Below are 19,546 nucleotides of genomic sequence, written 5' to 3'. Positions count from 1 at the left end.
TCTTTAAAATACCAAAAGCAGACCTTTCCCAGACACTGCATTCAGCTCATGTGGGCAGCCTTGTACCCTGAGATCCAAACGCAGCCTTGTGTTCTTAGTGCCCAGCCCCCAGACCCCTCATCTCCCAGGGCAGGGGCCCTCAGAATGGTGGCTTATGACCTGCCCCATTGGGCTTAGATTGGTCCCAAGCAGGCCCGCCCACTCAGGACCATTGAGAAAGGAAGATGCCTCTTGCCAGATCCAGGTGACCAATGGGGCCACAGGACCAGGGGTGTGGACAGCACAGATTAGCCCAATAGAGCTGGGGTTGCCTCGTGCCACAGGGGACCCCAGGCCCTGAGACCGCGTGCCAGCCAAAGGCAGAACTTAATGTGTTTGCCAAAAGCTTTTCTGTTCCTCCAGTACCTGTTTAACCAATTCCCTGCACTAAAGACAACTGTTATGATTTCTTTTTTATCAACCTGACCCTGACTAATAGTGGAAGAATGGGGTAAAGGGTGGATTTCCACCGGACAGCCTGGCTGGAATGTACTGCAGAGGGCTGAGCCAGATCGAGGGGCAGTGGCGGTGGGGCTGGGGGTGACAGGCAAGAGTTGGTGTCTGGAGGTCCCTGTGATGATGTCGAGAGCTTCCGGTGGGCCAAGGCCTTAACTTGGGGAGGTGAGCAGTAGGTAGAGAGCCAGGCTTGGGGTTGGGACCAGGGCGACTTCCAATTCCAAAAAGCACTCAGGACTGGACCTGTGCCAATCCCTGCCTGATATTTGGCAAACTGGGCTAGAGTTCACAGCCACAGTCAGGACTGTGAAAGGAGCCCTCCCAGCACAGGGTAGGGATGGCGGGGTCACACAGAAGCTCAGGTGGCTTACCGACCCACACAGAAAATCCAGCCTAGGGTGACCAATTCCTGCTGTGAAATCTTAGGGGAAGTGTCAAGCTTTGCTGGACAGTGCCATCCATCTCACCCACCCTTGGGGTCTTGGTAGAAAGAAGATTCCAACTGGATGGTGGAGGGTGGAAGGAAGGCTTGGAACAAATGGCCAGCAGCTCTACCTACTTTCTGCAACCTCGCGCTGCTGGACACGGGCAGTGTGGGCTTGGAGCCCCGTTCCGGTGGGAGCTCTCTACTTTGCTCTTTGCTTCTTCATTGCAGTGAAGCCACATCACTACGTGGGGGATTGAGACTGCAAATAAAAGAAACCAAAATTTGAGCCACCTTGGTTTTGTTCTTCCTGAGTGCATGGAAGTCTCAAATTTGGGGAAGCACAACTTAAGGACTGGTGCTTTGTAATTCCACTTAAAATATTTGTGGCATAGTTCACCTTTTTTATGTGATTGATGCCTACTTGTTTCATTAACGTAGTCCAGTGCTTACAGATCCCAAGGCATCAGTTCTTTCTTTGTCAACTCCGCTGTAATGACAAGCACTTCCATTTCAGCTTCGAGGCTTGTGTGGCTGCCTAGTTCTGTGGTTTGGTACAGTCATGGGGATTCTGCTTTTCTTCTCAGGCTCTGGATATCATCTTGGAGAAGATGAAGGCTTCAGGCTTCGACTTCTCTCAGGTCCTCGCCTTGTCTGGGGCAGGCCAGGTGTGTCTGCAGCAGCCTCCCGTCGACCAAAGGAGGGCGGATATCTTAGGCAGCGGCCCGAGGTGGTGGCTCCGCTAGAGGGAAGGTGCTCGTTCTTGAGACCCACCGCACACATTTTGTTGTCAGCAAAAATCTTTACAGCTGTTTTGCCTTGGAGGATGTATGGCTTGGCTCCTTGGAAAAGGATCTGAGAGAGTTCTTACGATTCCGCATTGTTCGAAATAGGACAGTGAGTGAGGAGGAGCTGGGGAGAGGTCTGCTGAGGGATGGAGGGAGCATTTGACATGAATTTATTATGACTGGGGCCACTAAAACTGCTTTCCTATGTCCTGGAAGTAAAATCAAAGTCAGAAATGATACCGAAGATGACAGCAATTTTAGTAGTAGAGATATTAGTAATAATAACATTGATTGAGTGCTTAGTGCATGGTGGGTGCAATGCTGAGCCTTTTACGTAGCTTATCTAACTGAATCCTCATAACGATTCTACGAGGTGGTATCAAGGGGTAGTTAGCACAGGGGTTCTGGCCAGGCTGCCAGCCCTGTCATTTACAAGCAGTGATGTGGGGCCTGTCATCCAGCTTTCTGGTGCCTCCATACCCTCATCTGCCATAGGTCAATGTGAGTGCTAAGTACATAGAACAGTGCCTCGTACACAAAACCCTACTGTTTTTATTATTGCCATTTACATGGAGAAACAGGTGACGTCAGAGAGGTGACGTCACTTGCCCAAGGTCCCATAGCTGCTAGGAGGGGAAGCCAGGACCCAAGGGCAGGTTGATCCTCTGAATCACTTTGCTCCACGCTGGACTGGCCTGTTTTCACATCCTGGTTAGAGAGCGCGTACTTATTTTTCTGAAGATGCCTCCCCCTGACCTAACAGGAATTCATTGCTTCCGTCCTTGTTAAACTAAATGGATTCCCTGGGCGATCTTGTCTCATCTGAACCCCAGGCCAGACACCTTCTCTCTCCTAAGGCATCCCCGTCACACACATGGCCAGGTGTCCTGTGAATACCTCAGACTTGTCATGTCCCAGATGGAGAACCCATCTACTCCCAGACCTCCTCCCCCTCGGGTTCCCTTTCTCGGGGAGTTCTCCCTGTCCACTCAGAGCCACAACCCAAGTATCATCTCCCCACTTCATTCAAGGGTCCCCATGTTCATTTGTACACGACTCTTCTCCAACTCCGCCTCTGTTGCCCAGGCCCAGCGCCCGCCATTTTTCTCTGGGCCTCTACTTCAGACTGTCTGTCTCCAGCCTACGTTCTCCAAGACTCCCATAGGCCCCTTCGTACCTGCAGCCCTGGCCACATCCCTCCCCTGCTAATCCAGAGTTCCCACCGCCTCCGATACAAACCCCAGTCTCCTAAGCAGGGACATCAAGGCCCTGGTGCTGTCACCTTCCCTCCTTCCCCTCTAGACCCATCATCCACCTCTCGCCCTAGCTTTAGGCCCACTGCTTAGAATGCCACCCTTCCCTGCACCTGCCAAGCTCTCTCTCACTGATGGTTACACTCTGCATGGGACACACACACACTTAGCTCTGGGATCCTTTGCCAATAATCACATCACTTCTTCCTGTCTGTATCCTCAGCTGCTTAGCTGCTCCTCCTCTGTGTCCCCACAGCCGTCACTACACCTGCAGCGTTTTGTAATTTACATTTGTGTCTTCTTCCCTGACTCAACTCCCATCTCCCTCAGAACAGGGACGATACTATCGTATTTATCTGTCCCATGCCTGGCATGATCTTTGGTCTCAATAAACGTTTCAGTGGGTAAGTGAATGAATGAATGAGCGAATTTCAGGTAATGTTATGAACAATACATATAAATACAGTTTAACAAAGGCACCCAATCCAGACCAATCATTTGTTCTTGGAGCCTTCCTACAAGTTGGGAGGTGGACGGCGCATAGTTCCTTCCCATTTTATAGACAGGAAATCCAAGTCTCGTGAAGGGGATGGGCTCTGTGACTAAGAAGGGCAGGGCAGGCCTGGAGCCCAGTTCTTTGGCGTGTCGCCCGGCGTCTTTCTGTGTCTCCAGGAGGTTGTGACACCCAGCAGTGTGTGGCTTCACAACTATGTACATGGGTTTCCCTTCGACAGCAACATGGAAGTGTGTACTGGAAAGCCGGGGCCAGCCGGGTGCTGACAAGCCTGTCACCAGCCCTCCCGTTACACGGGCAGCTTCAGGTCAGTGTGGCCAGGTCACGGGAGCCTGAGAAACTTCTGTAGATGGGGGAGAGGGGCCCTGAAGTCTGGCTTTTTTGTGTATTGTCAGGGTGTAGGGAGGTAGGTTGGGCAGTCGTCCTATGAGCATGGTCTGCCCTGCACCCCTGCGTTGGGTACACCTGGTGTCTGGAGCAAGGTCAGGTGCTAACAGCCCTCATCACACAGGCCCCCTCCTGCTCCACTCGGGAACCTCCCCTTGGGGCAGGATGTCTCCCATTGATGCTGGAAGGCTGGCTTGGCTTCTCCTTTTCTGCCAGACTCCAAATACCCCAGCGAAGCCGCACTTCCCTGTTCGTCACTAGTACTGCCTGCGGTGCTCGGGTATCTTTATCAGAATCTTCAATTTCGAGCTTTCTGGGCCAGGCCGAGGTTTGGGCGCAAAGGTGCTTTCCTGTGGGTCTTCCAAGGACACATCCAGAGAAGAAGTGCCCATTCTTGCTGTCATAGGCCGTGTGACCCCCCAGGGTCAGCAGGCAGAGCTCAAGCCTGAGCCTTTACCCCTTCTTTCCAGTCCTGTTTCTCCGTCAGCAACTGCCCAGTATGGATGGACTCCAGCACCACAGCCCAGTGCCGCCAGCTGGAAGCCGCCGTAGGTGGGGCCCAGGCTCTCAGCTCCCTCACTGGGTCCCGCGCCTATGAAGTAGGTAGTGTCTGCTGTGGGCTGGGGACTAGGTTTGGTCCTGGGAGGAAGGTCTAGTTGTTGGCTCTGGTCCCTTCTCCCTGGGTGTCTGGGAAGACACAGCTGGTGGCTTGCCCCTGTTCGGATCATGTGAGGCCGTGATGAGCCCTGTGTTGTCACCCCATGGAGCCAGGACTGGGCACTCTGGCCCCTGGTTCTGATCAAGGCCATCCTGCCTCCTGGTGCTGTCCGTCAAGCAAGGGCAGCCCTCCCCTTGTATGTTCCCCGGTCAGAGCTGAGGTGTAAACATGGCTGTGCTCCTCACATCAGCTCCTGCCTATCGGGATGATGATAACACCTGGCTTTCAACCTCTCAAACCTGGGGATAAAAATAGCCCTTACATTTTGGGTAGTTTTGAAGCCAAAAGGAACCAGTGCATGTAAGATCTGTAGTGCGATTCCTGCAAAGTAAAGAAAAAGCTGCTGGTTTCAGCTGTGGTCCCACACCATCCCACAGGGTGGCCACAATTGGCCCAGCTTGGGTCATGCTACCCTCACTGGAGTAAAGGTTTGGGGGACAGGGCCAACCCTACTTGGGCCACCTGAAGTAAGAAGAATGTGGGTGAGGAAACTACCTGAGTCCCCCGCACAGGTGCCCTTGGTCACAGCAGTGCCTGTGCTGTGTGAGGCGCAAGGCTTATTCACTCAGGGTGGTTGGCAGATTTCAAACAGTTCCGGATTTGAGGCCTTTTTAAAGCTTTCATTATGCTGACTAATATCCGGAGCTTACCACTTTATGGAGTTGATCATTCCATGTAGGGTTCGGGTTTTTAAGAATTTGCGTTCTTTTTCCAGCGATTTACTGGAAACCAAATTGCCAAGATTTACCAGCAGAACCCCGAGTCCTACTCACACACGGAGGTTGGTAAACTGGTTAACGTTCCTATTTGATCGAAAGTTCACAGTTGAATTCCTTTTATTAATATAATACTTACCATTAGCATAAATGCATCTTGTGTGCATTGGTGGAAAACATTGATTTGCAGACATTAAAACTGATGTATTCAATTTGCTTTTTTCTCATCATTAGGTGGTTTCCAAAGAGGAGGGAAAGAATAGAATCGTGGGAAAGAGAGGTCGGGTTCTCCTGTCCAGAAGGGGTGGCGGTCAGGGTCAGGGTGGGAGCAGCAGGGACTCGCGTCTTCCTGGGACAGCCTGAGTGGGAGACCTGGGTGCCCTATAGGCTCTGTCCACTCAATTTCCTGTATGGGAAATGCAGGGTGGCTACCAGGCTCTTGATCGGTGTAGGGTCAGTGTTTTCTTAGGAAATTCGTGAAGCTGGACTGAAGTGTCCCCAGCGGTGGCCCTTCAACCAGAGCCTGCGTCCAGGAGCCCAAATTCATTCCTTGATCCACAGTTGCTGGAAGTCAGTACTTAATGCCACCTGAAGAGTGGCATTCCCACACCTTGGGAAGTGATTGCCATCTCTGAGTAATTGGAAAAGGATCAGCTTGTGTTAAACCAAAGTGCCTTAGTAATCTCGGAAGTTAACTTCCAATTTCTTATTTCATGATTCAAGATTACTCTGCAGCATTAGCCATGTAGATGGGGGAGGAGGGAGGGATGAAAAACCCTCTCCAATTTCTGTGTGAAACAAAGGACAAAGGTGGCCTGTTGATATCAAGAGGTGTCGGCATTCTCTCCGCTGGCCCAAGGGCTCCTGATTTCCGTGTGGAAGCGCAGACCCTCAGGCTGACATTTGAAATCCATTATCAGTTCCTCTGGCTCACATCTGGGGTCTGTGGATTCCGAGGGGCTGGCTTTCGCTGATACTTGCTCTGAACCCCTGAGACTGTCTTGGTTGGTTCTGAGTCCCGTGGCCACACATCTCACTTCCCTTGTAACTAGACATAAAGACCACAGAAGTAGAGGAAGGAAATCAGGGCACCACACTCCCTGGATTCCGGGTGGCAAACCCGCTGCCCTGAGCATGACTTTGTCTTGGGGCTTATTGCTCTTTGTCTGTGTTGAACTTGACAATTTTATGGCTTTTCAGAAACTGCAGAGTGAGGTGCTCGTCCTAGGGGGTCAGTTCTTGGTATTCCAGCTACTCAAAATGCTTTCATTATTGGAGCTCCTCGCTCACAGTTTCCACTTCCCTCTCCAATTTAAAACGCTTCGTGTGTGTGTTTGTGTGTGTGTGTGTGTGTGTGTGTGTGTGTGTGTGTGTGTGAGAGAGAGAGAGAGAGAGAGAGAGAGAGAGAGAGAGAGAGAGTATTCAGTTGCTTAGGATATATGGAAGTGAGTCATAGCTTACTGTGTTTCTCTCTTTTACAGAGAATTTCTTTGGTCAGTAGTTTTGCTGCTTCCCTATTCCTTGGGTCTTACGCCCCTATTGACTACAGTGATGGTAAGACTTCATGGTCCTGGGCGTGTGCCGGTGCAGTGGGCTTGCGGGAGCTTCATCCACCTGGGTGGGTGTCAGTCTTTCAGCCTTGTCGTCTGTTGCCAAAAAGAGAGTGTATTCGTTATCTATTGCTGTGTAACAGATGGCCCCAGCACTTAGCAGCTGAAGACCACAGATGCTCATTTGCCCACAGAGTTTCTGAAGGTCGGTAATCTGGGAGCAGCTTAGCCGGGCAGTTCTGGTTCATGATCTCTCATGAGGGGCCCGTCACGCTGGCACCCCAGGCTGCAGTCATCGGAAGGCTTGATCACATATCCAGGGGCATACGCGTGGCTGCCGGCCCCAGTTCCTCACCGTGTGGGGCCCCCATGGGGCTATTAAGGGACGGGAGAAGGACAGAGCAGCCAAGTGGAAGCTGCAGAGTCTTTCATACCCTAATCTTGGACGTGACATGTCATCACTTCTGCCCCAGCTCACTGGTCGTACAGACCTATCCAGGTACAGGGAGGTGGAGACCTCACAAGTGTGAAAACCAGAACTCGGGGACGAGCAGGGGTCATCTTGGAGCTTGGTTCTCACAAGGAGTCACATGGAAGGTTTTGTTCCCATTTGGGGAACTTACGACAGTTGTGAGCTTCTGGAATCAAAACCTGGACAACAGTAAATGCAAATGGTACCAGTAAAGAAGGAAAGCCGGGGCGAGATTGCTGACGGGGCTCTTAGATGAGGCCAGACTAAAAGGAGTGACCGGAGAGGGGAGCAGAATGCACAGCGAGAGCCCCGACCTGTGACCGTGGCTTCAGAAAAGCGTTGTGGAGAGCTCTGAGCCTCCTGGGATTCACCTGGAGGTTTTGGGTGCTGTTGTGTGCCAGACATCCTTGTTTTCAGGGATAAAAGGGGTGGTCCCTAAGCTTCTCTCAGTCTGGAGAAGACAAGGCTCCTATAGCTGACTCCATAGACATCAGACCAGGAGAACCCAAACCTGGATTGGTGTGAGCGCCCGCCTCTGCTCTCCACACCCACCTGCGGCTGTTAGGTGCTGCTGGGGGAGGTCACACCACTGCTCCAGTCGACATTCCAGGGGTCACATTCTTCAACCTCCACTGGGCCCTCCACTCCACTCCCCTCACTCTCACCTGGGGAGTCACCTCCTGATTTACCAGCTGTCCGTCCTCCTTTCATGGGCATCTGCATCCCAGCCCCTCTCTGTCTGCCTCCACTGTGCTGGGTTCCCCCCTTCCCCATGCCAAGGAGAGCCTTGGGAGAAGTAGATTGTTCTAGGAAAGGCTTAGTGAGCTGATCTTGGTGAGAGCGCAGAGAAGTTTGGAGGAGCCTGCGTGCTCTCCTCTGAAAGTTAGATGTGACTGGGAAGTCCCGGAGGCCTGACCCACATCAGCACCAGGCTGTCCCCGAGTAGACACCTTGAAACCCCAGTGGACACGAAGAGCAGGGCAGAGCGAGCTGTTGTTCCTTGTTGACATATTGCTGGTAGTTCCCCTCCCCCAGCCAGGTCTTAGAGCAGCAGGTTGCTAGGCTGCCAGTGGCATTCGAGCCTGTGAGGAATTTTTAGAGGAAGTGGTGGGGCCATGTGTTTCCAAGGGCCCTGGTGGCCTCTGGTTCTCTGGTTCCAGCATGTCCCAGGCACATCCTATACCTTCCATTGGTACAAGTTTGCTGCAAGCAAATGATCTTCTCTGTGCCAGGTTTCTGCATTTTTACAGAAAATCCTTTTTCCAGGTGCTCCTATTTCTTGTGTCCTTCCTTCCTTAGGTTCTGGAATGAATCTGTTGCAAATCCAGGACAGGGTCTGGTCACAGGCTTGCCTCGGTGCCTGTGCACCGCGTTTGGAGGAGAAGCTTGGCCTGCCGGTACCGTCATGCTCAGTCGTGGTAGGTCTCCTTTCCCGTGATGGGCTCCTGCAAGAGCTGGCAGCTACTGGGGAGGCAATGCAACGCGCACATGCGCGTGCACACACACATTCATTTACACGCAGGGTTGGGATTTTCAGCTTAGTGTAAGATATGTAAAGTTAGATGTCTGGATCTGTGCCTTGCACTCAGGTACTCAGGTGAATACTGTGTTTCCCCGAAAATAAGGCCTAGCCGGACCATCAGCTCTAATGTGTCTGTTGGAGCAAAAATTAATATAAGACCCGGTATTATATTATATTATATTATATTATATTATATTATATTATATTATATCAGGTCTTACATTAATTTTTGCTCCAATAGACACATTAGAGCTGATGGCCTAGCTAGGCCTTATTTTCGGGGAAATGTGGTATATAGAACACTGTCTTATGGCCGTGCAGTTGGGGGTGGGGGGCACTTTGTAAAATTCCAGTAGGAACTTATTAGAATAGGAAAAAAATTGAAGGCATAAGTTCTGGGTGGTTGCGCATCTTAGGAAAAAGTGCACAGCATGTTGCAATTCTAGGGCTAGGGACCACCAGGGAAGCTTGAAGCAGGCAGTCTGGAGGAAATGGAAAGAAATGCCAGTGAGTCTGGCAGAGCACAGGCCCTGGTGCCCGCTGTCCAGGATGGAATCCTGGCTGTATCCGTAACTGGCTCAGTGACGTTCATCTCTGCCTCAGTTTCCTCATCACTTCCGTTATTCCTGGAACAATGAGAATAACAATACTTTCTATTTCATCAGGCTGTTGTGTAGGATAAATGCGTTGATGCCTTTAAAGTGCTTAAGCGCTGGCCGGTTTGCTCAGTTGCTTAGGCGCGGTGCTAGTAACACTAAGGTTGCTGGTTCGGTCCCCACATGGGCCACTGTGAGCTGTGCCCTTCTTAATAAATAAAAAAGTAAAATAAAGTGCTGAAGGTAGTGCCAAGTCCTGTTGTAATAGTAAAAACATTTAAGCATCAGTGTGCCACCCCATTCAGAATAGACACTGCCTGTGCATGCTCTGGTGTGCCCTAGTGGGCCGGCTCAGTTTTTGGCTATTCTGAGGGGAGAATAGGGTTGAGAGAGACCTGGGCCCTGCTCTTAGGGCCCTTTGGTGTAGAGCACAGGCCACACAGCCAGGGCAGTCAAAAATCCTGAGTGGGACAGTGTTGGGTGTGCAGGAAGGAGGAGGGTCCCCGAGGCCTGGGGAGAGTCAGGGGCTGGGAGGGGTGCGCCCCGAGGAGAACCAGGCTATCACGAGCACTCCCCATAGGGAGTCCCAGCCACAGAAGCACTTGTCTGAGATCAACAGCGATACTCTGAAAATAGCCTTTGCCACCGTGAGCAGAACCACAGAGCCACACCATCACCATCCAGAGGGTTTCGTGAGGCCAACACACAGAGCTTAAGGGAGGGCATCCTGCCCCTAGCAGCAGACAATCAGGACCCGGGCACACTGCTGCACAGCAGAGACAGAGGCAGGACGAGCAGAACACAGCCAAGCCTCGGGGCTTTTAGTTTCATGTGGGATGGAAGCAGCATTTTGTCCACGGCAGCAGGCTTCGCCGGCCTTATGCCAAGCACAGAGACCTCCGAGGGGAGCCTGTGCAGACACTCAGCTTGCGGAACAGGATTCTATAATGGTTCTGGATTTTCACTTTTGACATCTGCACCACACGATGGTGATGGGGAAAACAAGCGAAATCCATGTTTTCTGTCTCTTTTTTTTTTTTTTAATTTTTATTTTTTAAATTAGTTTCAGGTGTACCAAACAATGTAATAGACATTTACACCCCTCACAAAGTGATAACCCCCGTCCTCCATTGACTACCCCTCTGACATCGCATACAGCTTTTATAGTTCCACTAACTCTATTCCCTATGCTGTACGCCACATCCCGTGACTGTGTATATATTTAATTATAATTGTCATTCAATATTATTCAGCTTCAGCTTCAGGTGTCATCTCTTTTTTTGAAGATGGTGTCCAGATAGCTTTCTGTTGTTTGCTCTAGGAAAATATTTGGTGATGGATTGTAAAGGACATTTCTGGGGCCCCACCTTGTATCCTCCCAGCCTACCTTTTTCGTCGTCCATCATCACCTGGCAGCAGCCTGCCTGAGCTGCATCCATGTCCGTCACTTGCCTCACGCTCTGGGACTTCTGGGACTCCACATTTGTGCTTTGCAAACCTGGAGGCACAGGGAGGACCTTGCACCAGCAGGAGCCTGTGGAGAGGTGCTCCCCTGTCCTGTCCCCAGGCGGGCAGCCCCATGTCCGCTTCACACAGCTCTTCAGATGTTGCCCCGTGGCTGAGCCTAGTTGTCCGTGGTGCTGACCAGCTCCACATTGCACCCCCCGAAGCTCTCCCTCCTTCCCTGTTTCACTCTTCCTGGTTCCGCTTTCATTTCCTGGAATCACTTCAAATAAGCCACCTGCACACATGCCCAGACGCAGACTCTGTTTTCTGAGGCAACTGAGGCCTCTGCCTCTGTCTCCCGGGAGATGGCTTATTCTGATGTCAAACTGAAATTTTGCTGGGAGGAGCAAACCTTTCTGTCAGACATTGGAAACCCCATTGTTTATTTTAAACTTTTAGAACTAAGAAAAGCGGAAAAAAGCTTTCATACTATACTTTCTAAAAATTCTGTCTGCCCAGAGGGTGTCCCTGCCCTCTGACCCCATAGCCACTTTTGGAGGGGCCCAAGGGTGTGGTTCCTGGGGGACTCCCTCCCCCCGCACTGCCTTTTGGGGTTTGTTTTCTTTAGAGTGTTGCCCTCTGCATTTATGTGTCTGGTTATGAAATCCGATTGCTGGGCTGATGGACCGTGCATGTAAGGGTTTATCTACTCCTGTGAGTTTGCTTACTGCTGTCCTCCAGTTATTTATTTTGAATGTTATATCCAGACTTTGGAGCTAACACAGCACATACAAGTTGGGGATTGGTTTGCCCTAGTGACTTTGAATCTCAAAATCAAGTGGTCTACAAGGCAGTGCAATGACCTCATGTTCATGGTTCCAAACCTGTGCTGGGCTCCTCGGGCTTTTTGTAAACAAGAGGGACATCCCTGGTTTGCCACAGGGAGTGTGTGACTCCAGGCTCAGTGACCTGGAGCCTGCAGCATTCCTGTGGCCTGAGGTGTGTGGCCAGCGCTGCTGAGCAGGCGGTCAGCAGGGCATACTGTCTTTTTCTCCCCAGGGAGCAATTTCTTCCTACTACGTCCAGCGCTATGGATTTTCTCCAGGATGCAAAGTGGTGGCCTTCACGGGGGACAACCCAGGTGAGTACCTTGGGGGATTTCACTCTCTAAGTGTCCTGACGTACTCTGTGCCAGTCTGGCCTCGTGATGTAGCCCTTCTGTGGCAGGGCCCCTCCCTCCAGGGCTGCTCCACGGCTGAAATCTGGCTCCTAGTACCTGCCCCACGTTGGCCCTGGCTGCTCTCAGGAGCAACTCAAGGCTGCTCCTCCACTCCACTGAAAACCGATCAGTGATTAAGGCAGGCATTCCTGCCCACCTCTCCCTGACCTCCCAATTCTGTTCCAACCTAAATATCTCAGTGCCTGCAACCCTTCCTCTAGGACACCCCATCATTTGATCTGTAGGTATGACTCACTTCTCATCCAAACACCTTGCTTTCCTTTCAAAATGAAAATAACTTAATCAGGTCTCATTAGGAACATGGATTAGTTCTTATGCTTACTCTATCGACTAGAAGAATGTCAGGGAGAATAACAGGCCTGTTTTTTAACCCTTGAAGTGTGAGCTTCTGGGCACATTTGAGTGGGAATGACAAAGAAGCAGGTTTCTGTCCTTTTGGATTTTGGTTTCAGGCTGACTGTCGGAGATACCAGGCTGGTAGCTCTCAGCCGATCCAGCCCTAAGTCTGACCTTCAGTTTGCTGTTGCCTTAAATAATACATTAGTTGCTCCTTCATTAAAATAACAACAATAACAAGCAAACAGACTAACAAAAGGCTCATGCTTTTTCCCTTACTCACAAGGGGTACCTCTTCATTGCAGAAAAAAATTTTAAATACTAACAAACCAAAGAAAGGATATAATGATCATTTATAATCCCTTAACCCACAGATAACCACAGTTAAAATTTTGATGAATATCCTTCCAACCTTATTTCTATGCTCATAAATGAGCATATTTTATTTTAACTAACCTGGGTAATATTTTTCGTGCAGTATCATTTTAATGGTTGTCTGGGGTTTGGTTATCCCAGCATTTATTTCACCAGTCCCCTGTGGAGGAGGTTGGCCTGGCTTCTAGTGTTTAGACAATGCAAACAACATTGCAGTGCACATCCTGTATTGTCGCTTATTCCTGTAGGATAAGTGCTCAGAGGGGATTCCTGGATCCAAGGCTGTGGCACACTGCTGATTGCACCTCACCAGCAATGTTTTGAATACGCCGTTCCTCCTTCACGTTACTCTTTTCATTCATTCTCTCGGTGTTTAGTGAGCACCTACTACATGCCAGGCCTTCTTTCAGTTCCAGAGTATATCAATGAACAGGACAGATAAACATCACTGTCATGGCCCTCACGTCGAACGGGGGCAGAAGCAATCAATGTAACCTGCCCCTTTTCATACCGCTGGGGCGAAGGAAAGCCCGTCACTGCCACCTCCCCTTTGTCTTTCTCTGCCATGTGTGTCCTGGTGTCTTGACTTGGCCCCCTTGGTTCTCCAAACAACTGGGAGCACCAGACAGTGGGCAGGGAATTTAGACCCCTTTAGGGAAGAGGTCCCAGCCCCAAATCAGGGGCCATGACCACAGAGACTCCACCTTCTGACCCCTGGGACCTCCTGTTGGGACCTACTGAGCCCTCAGCTCACTCTGTTGCTGCCTCTACCCTTAGCATGTGGATTCAGGTGGGAGATAGGGGCTGTATTCCCAACTGGCGGGTGATTGTCATTTGCTCTGTGGCTCCCATGTGACGTCCAGCTAACCAGAGGCTCCTCTCCTGTTCTCAGCATCACTGGCAGGCATGAGGCTGGAGGAAGGTGACATTGCGGTAAGGTGACCACAGCCACAGGTGCAGCCAGCTCTTTCAGCCCTGGGGACTGAGATTCTGGGTCTTGGCAGTATCTTTGCTGCCTGTCAGAGGGTTTGCGGGTTTTAAAAGGCAGCTGAGAAAGGGGCTGGGGAGACCCAGGCTTTTGCTGAGTCCCCCGTTGGCCTTGACAGTGGCCAGTCTTGGTGGGCACAGTGGCAGACAGGTCAGACATTGGGCCAGAGGACTGTGAGCTCCCCAGCTAGATAAGGAGGATGTCACCCATGCCCTCCTGGGTTTAGTGGGAAAGTCATTTGGGGAACCACTCATCACCTACACCATTAGTTAGACACAGTTGTGGTAAGTTCTAGAAAATCCGCCCATATGATCCATGCATGACAACCTGTATGTGGGGAGCTGACTTTGGGCTCGTTTGGTGTGGGAGGGTCAGAGAGGTGTCTCTGAGGAAGTGGCATTTAATCTGAGGTCTGAAACAGGAGGAGTGAAGCGATGGGGTTGGGGCGGGTAGAGCTGGGCAAAGGCTGAGGTGCCTCCCCCTGCCCATGTCTCCCCAGGTCAGCCTAGGCACCAGTGACACCCTGTTTCTCTGGCTCAAGGAGCCCACGCCCGCCCTAGAAGGCCACATCTTCTGCAACCCAGCTGACCCCCAGCAATACATGGCGCTTCTGTGGTAGGTGGAGTGGGAGGAAGGAGGTTCGGACGGGCATCACCCCATTGGGAGCACCTCAAGTCATTCCGCTTGTGGGCAACTGAGACCCGAGGGGCTCTGCTGCCAGACAGCAGAGCTGGGTGGGGAAGAGCCCAGGACCTGGAGTCCCCTAAAACTCAACCCTACCACCCTCATCCTGTGTGGCCTGGAGCAGGCAGCATATCTGAGCCACAGTTTGCTCTGAAAATGGGGAGAATGAGTGTTTACTTCATAGTGTTGTACACGGTAGACCTTTAACAAATGGTAGTAAGGACTCCTGCTTCCGGCAGTTCTCATGAAAGGGGTGTGCTCTGTGCCCTGACCACAGGCCTTTGGAGAAGCTACTTCCAGCTTTGCTGGAAGCTACTGAGTGAGGTTTCGGAGCCTCTAAACCCCAGGAACCGCTGGAGAATGTGTAGGTCTAGTAAATCTAGCTCCCCCTGCCCGTTGTCCAGGTGGTATGGCGTGTAGAAACCCAGCTCCCTGTCCCTCTCTGAGCTCCTTTGTGGCAGCCTCCTCTGTAAACCGCTCAAGACAAGTGACTCCGGGGACATGAGGAAGAACTTCAGATCCCTGCCACATAGCATCTGGGGCTTGTGGTCCAGCCTGACCTACAGCCCTTCTACTTGGGACTTGTCATGGAAACACATGGGTCCAGTCAACAAGTACTGGGTCCCTCCCTCAAAGTTGTGTATACTTCCGCAGCTTTAAAAATGGCTCCCTCATGAGAGAGAAGATCCGTGATGAGTCCGCTTCCTGTTCCTGGAGTGAGTTTTCTAAGGCGCTACGGTCCACGGAGATGGGGAATGGCGGAAACCTTGGTAGGCTGTTTGTTGATGCCCAGGTCCATGAAGGGGCAGCAGCTCACTGTGGGAGGGGCAGGGCCTGGGCCACCATGAGTTGGGATAGAAGAGGGCCAGGGAGAAGCCAAGGGGGTCCCTTCTGTCTACACTTCGGGTCCATGGGCCTTACAAGCTGGTGTGAGACCCAGTGTTCTGAGTGAGGTGGGCCATGAGGCTGTTGTTGGCTGCCACTCTGTGCCTGGAGTGGTAGACCAGGCCATTGCTGCATCCTCTGTTGCCTCTGCCCCTGGTGACAGCATCAGAGATGGCAGCCACAGCACCCACTCCACTCGGGTGCATTTCCATGCACAGCTTTCTGCCCCAGACACAGGGTCCTGTTAGGAAAAGTGCCCGGCGCCTGGAGTAAGCCTCTGAGCTGTGAGGGGATCTCCCTTGATCAGTCAAACCTGTGCTGGTATTTTAGGGTTAGTGGGGCAGCCACCCCTTGACCTGGCCTGCATGGTGAGTCTAGGAAGAGCTGTGTAAGCAAAGCTAGCCTTGTCCTTTCCTGTTGCCCTCTGTCCTGCCAGAGAGAAGGAACTGAGAGTATTCGCAGGTCTTATCCAGGGGATAGGGAGGCCTGGATAAGTCATTCCACCCTGCCCTTTTCTAAGTTGGTTTAGAAACTCATCTTTTGATTTTGACCAGCAAAAGTTAATCTCTTCCTGGTCTGTTTCAGGTTTCTATTTTGATGTAATGGAGATCACCCCTGAAATTATCGGGCGTCATAGGTTTAGTGCAGAAAACCGTGAGGTATGTGTGTTACTGGTATTGGAGCTACGTTTGCTCCAATTTTGAGTATTAAATTTAACAGACACCAGTCAAATTACTTGTGTGCTACTTTTAGGGACTTTGTTCGTTCACTCATCCATCCATAAAATAAACATTTTTGATGTGCTAGAGTGTGCGCTAGATGCTGGGGAGTCAGCAGCATCTAAGACCGAAGCCATCCTTCCAGAGAGGAGTGCAGAATACCTCAGGGCTCTCCCCTGAGCTAACGCGCTCTCACGGATAATCACTGAGTGTCATAGAGCCTGTTTCCTCCGTGAGCTTCATCCCACACCTCCCAAGAACTCACAGATCTTGAGATCATGAATTTCCTCCTTATCGAAGGAGCCTCTGGAATGAGGGGCACTCACATTTGTCAGCATTTATTGGGCACTGTTTAGTTCCAGGCGCTTTGTTGGTGGTTTTCTGTGTCTTCCTAATTTATCTCTCAAAGCAACTCTCTGAGGGAGGTATTATCAACTCCTTTACAGATGGAGAAATGGAGCCCCAGAAAGACTAAATCATGCACACAATTCACAAGGGCTTAGGTGATGGAGGGGCTCAAACTGGGTCTTCTTTGGCCCTGAAGTCACTGTTTTATTTTCCCCTCTACCATGTGGTCTTTCCCGGGAGAGATTTGGTCGTTACCTGCTGCTTTGAGGTGACTTTTCTATGAGATAGTCACCAGAGTCATCAGCACATTTTGGGTGGGACGTGAGAGATGTTTCTGACCGTAATGCCTGGGGGCTTCAGTCAGTCTCTGTCAGCAACTGTAACAGAGTTGGCATTGGATTATGTGGCCGATAATGGCGTTCCATATTAGATTGTAAATGGAAAGCTTCATGTGAAGTGAAGGGGTTCATCTCAGTCTTTTGATGGAGGATCAATTTGGTTTCTGTTGTTCATAAAGAGAAAATATGCCCGTTCTCTTTTACGTGACTGTCTAGGTTTGTCAAGGAGAAGGTAGTTTTCTTCGTTAGTTCCACCAACAGATATGCATGATTGGGGCCAGGCATTGGGGTCGCAAAGGAGAATAAGATACCCTATTCCTCACTCCATGGAGTTTATTGCCTCGAAGGGAGATAGGCAGTAAACAAGTGAACAAACACCTATAGGATTAGAGTGTGTGACCTGTCGAGGAAGGAGAAGGAAAGTGCCACATGAGAAAGCAAGGGTGAGCTGGGGGAGTTGCCCTAGGTGGGGTGACCAGGTGTGGCCTCTCTGAGGAGGTAACCTTGAAGGATGAGAAGGATCCCCCCCGTGGGAAGAGTGCACAGACGTCCAGGCAGAGGGAGCTGCTTGAGGAAATGAAAGGAGGTGAGTCAGGTTGATGGAGTTCGTGAGGGAGGGAGCGTCCATCACTGGTCTCAAGCTAGAGAAACAGGCCAGGCTGGAGTCGCCACCCACCGTCTTCGGCCTGAAGGATGCCCCACAGTTGCGGGTTCTCGGCATAAGTCCCTGGCTCTCACTTAGTATCAACTACAGAAACCAGGCTTTGTTGTCTGATTTGATCATTATAACAGCCCTGAACACAGGCACCACTGTTCCCTGAGTTTTGTTAAGAAAGAAAATGAGGAGGTCAGCGAGATTTATGAAACGTATTCAAGATCACAGAGCTGAATGGCAGAGGCAGAATTTGAATCCTCAGTGGCCTGAGCTCTCTGGTGCTCTGACACCCACGGTGATACTCATGTAAGTCTGTGGACACATGTGTCCAAGTTGTGTGTTGGTGTTGAGTGTGTGTGACGAGCAGTTAGTGGTTCAGGAGCCGAACTATGCATGAGCTCTATTGGAGGCCTGAGTCATGAGTTCTGAATCTGGGCAGTTGTTTAAAAAGACGACACACACATACACACACACACACCACACACACACGCGTGGACAATGAGAGGTCTTCACTCTGTGCCCACTTTTTCCTGGAGACAGGTCTCAGCATTCCCCAGGGACATGGAGATCCGAGCACTGATTGAAGGACAGTTCATGGCCAAGAGGATTCATGCCGAAGGCCTGGGCTATCGAGTCGGTAAGTGAGCTGCTGGTGGGTTGTGTTCTGGGGTGGGGTCCCAGGGCCCCGCTCACACTTTGAGGTTCTTGAGACCCTTCTCAGCCTTCAGGCATGACCTGGCAGGGCCCTGTCTTAAGGCTCCATCAGAGGGGCCTCATGCAGAAGGGAGGTGGAGCCCGGCAGTTGACTGGCACTTGTGGGCAGGCATCCACTCGGAGGCGGGTTGTTCCTGCTTCTCTGCTCTGTCCCCAGTACCTGATGACCTGGCCAGGGGCTGTAGGACATGGAGATCTTTCTGTAACCCTGAGCTCCAACCTGCAGAGGGACTGTTCCAAGCTCTGGACCCTGAGGACATGGGCAGCACATAAGGGAAGGGTCTGGGCTGGGGGCCTTGACTTCTAGCCTGGCCAGGCCCCATCTGCCTGGGGGTGCAGTTCTGGGCATTTCATCTTGGACAGGAAAGAGTGGGGATGTGGAGGTCTGGAATGGAGTGGCAGAACCAGGCCTGGAGGAGGCACACAGAGGGAGAAAGGGATTTCTAGGAGCTTAAACTATGGAATGGGCAGCTTCAGGAGGTGAGTCTCCCTTACTGATGATGTTGGAATGGCCTGGGGGTTCTGCAAGCAAGTTGGAATCCAGGTTTCTAAGATTTATTTCAGCTTTGAGCAGCAGCTGTTGTCACTAGAGAAGGTGGAAAACCCCTGAAGCCTCTTTGCTGGATGGCGTCCTCATGGTACTTTGGTGGGCAGTCTAAGTTCTATGTAGTGTATGTGTTATGTCTTTGAACCCACCAAGTGAAAAGGTACTTTAAAAATAAGCTTTGGGGAAACCTGAAAACCTGTTAGGCAGCCCTAAGCTGCATCACGCGTCAGTGAACACATGGCAGAACCGTGTTCTCCAAAGACGTACATGAGACCATTCATTGTGGCTCTGTGCTGGGTAGCCCCACATGGGAAACAACCCAATGCCTATTGATAGTAGACAGAATAAATGCGTTGTGTGACCCCGCACAGAAATGAAAACAAAGCAGCCTCAACTACACACAACAAATGGAACTGAGCCAAAGAAGCCCAACACGAAGTCCGTACGGTAGGATTCTATGTGCATCCGATTCAGAAACAGACGGACTGTTTGCTGTTGTTGGAAGTCAGGATAGTTAACAGGTAACTTTCTGGAGTGGACACCGGAGAAGGCTCCTGGGATGCTGGTGATGTTCTGTGTCCTGGGTTATACCAGTGTTTCGTTTGTGAAAATGTGTCAAGCGGTCAGCTAATGATGTGTATGTACGTTTTCTGGGATGTGTGTGTGTTCGATAAAACATTTTAAATGCAATCATGTGCCACATAATGACATTTTGGTCAGTGACGGGCCGCAGGTAGGACAGTCCCATCAGATTATAATGAAGCTATAAAATTCCTGACGTCTAGTGAGGTCGTAGCTGTGCTCACATCATACATAGCACAACACATTCCTCACGT

General features: G+C 51.0%; 1 protein-coding gene across 1 annotated transcript in view; it reads left to right on the top strand.

Annotated features, from left to right (window-relative positions):
• Positions 1-19,546, top strand: part of XYLB (xylulokinase) — a 39,696-nt gene that overhangs the window by 6,142 nt on the left and 14,008 nt on the right. The window contains exons 4-15 of the mRNA XM_019727608.3: positions 1,507-1,587; positions 3,695-3,781; positions 4,332-4,460; positions 5,295-5,360; positions 6,777-6,849; positions 8,617-8,735; positions 11,941-12,022; positions 13,725-13,765; positions 14,320-14,435; positions 15,159-15,274; positions 15,975-16,048; positions 17,990-18,086. Of these exons, the coding sequence (XP_019583167.3) occupies positions 1,507-1,587; positions 3,695-3,781; positions 4,332-4,460; positions 5,295-5,360; positions 6,777-6,849; positions 8,617-8,735; positions 11,941-12,022; positions 13,725-13,765; positions 14,320-14,435; positions 15,159-15,274; positions 15,975-16,048; positions 17,990-18,086 (1,081 nt within the window). The remainder of the gene's footprint in view (positions 1-1,506; positions 1,588-3,694; positions 3,782-4,331; positions 4,461-5,294; positions 5,361-6,776; positions 6,850-8,616; positions 8,736-11,940; positions 12,023-13,724; positions 13,766-14,319; positions 14,436-15,158; positions 15,275-15,974; positions 16,049-17,989; positions 18,087-19,546) is intronic.

The sequence above is a fragment of the Rhinolophus sinicus genome, chromosome 5, assembly GCF_057876585.1.
Source record: "Rhinolophus sinicus isolate RSI-liver-muscle chromosome 5, RSI-T2T, whole genome shotgun sequence".
Lineage (NCBI taxonomy): Eukaryota > Metazoa > Chordata > Mammalia > Chiroptera > Rhinolophidae > Rhinolophus > Rhinolophus sinicus.
The sequence above is the reverse complement of the archived record's forward strand: the minus strand, read 5'-3'. Positions and strand labels throughout refer to the sequence as shown.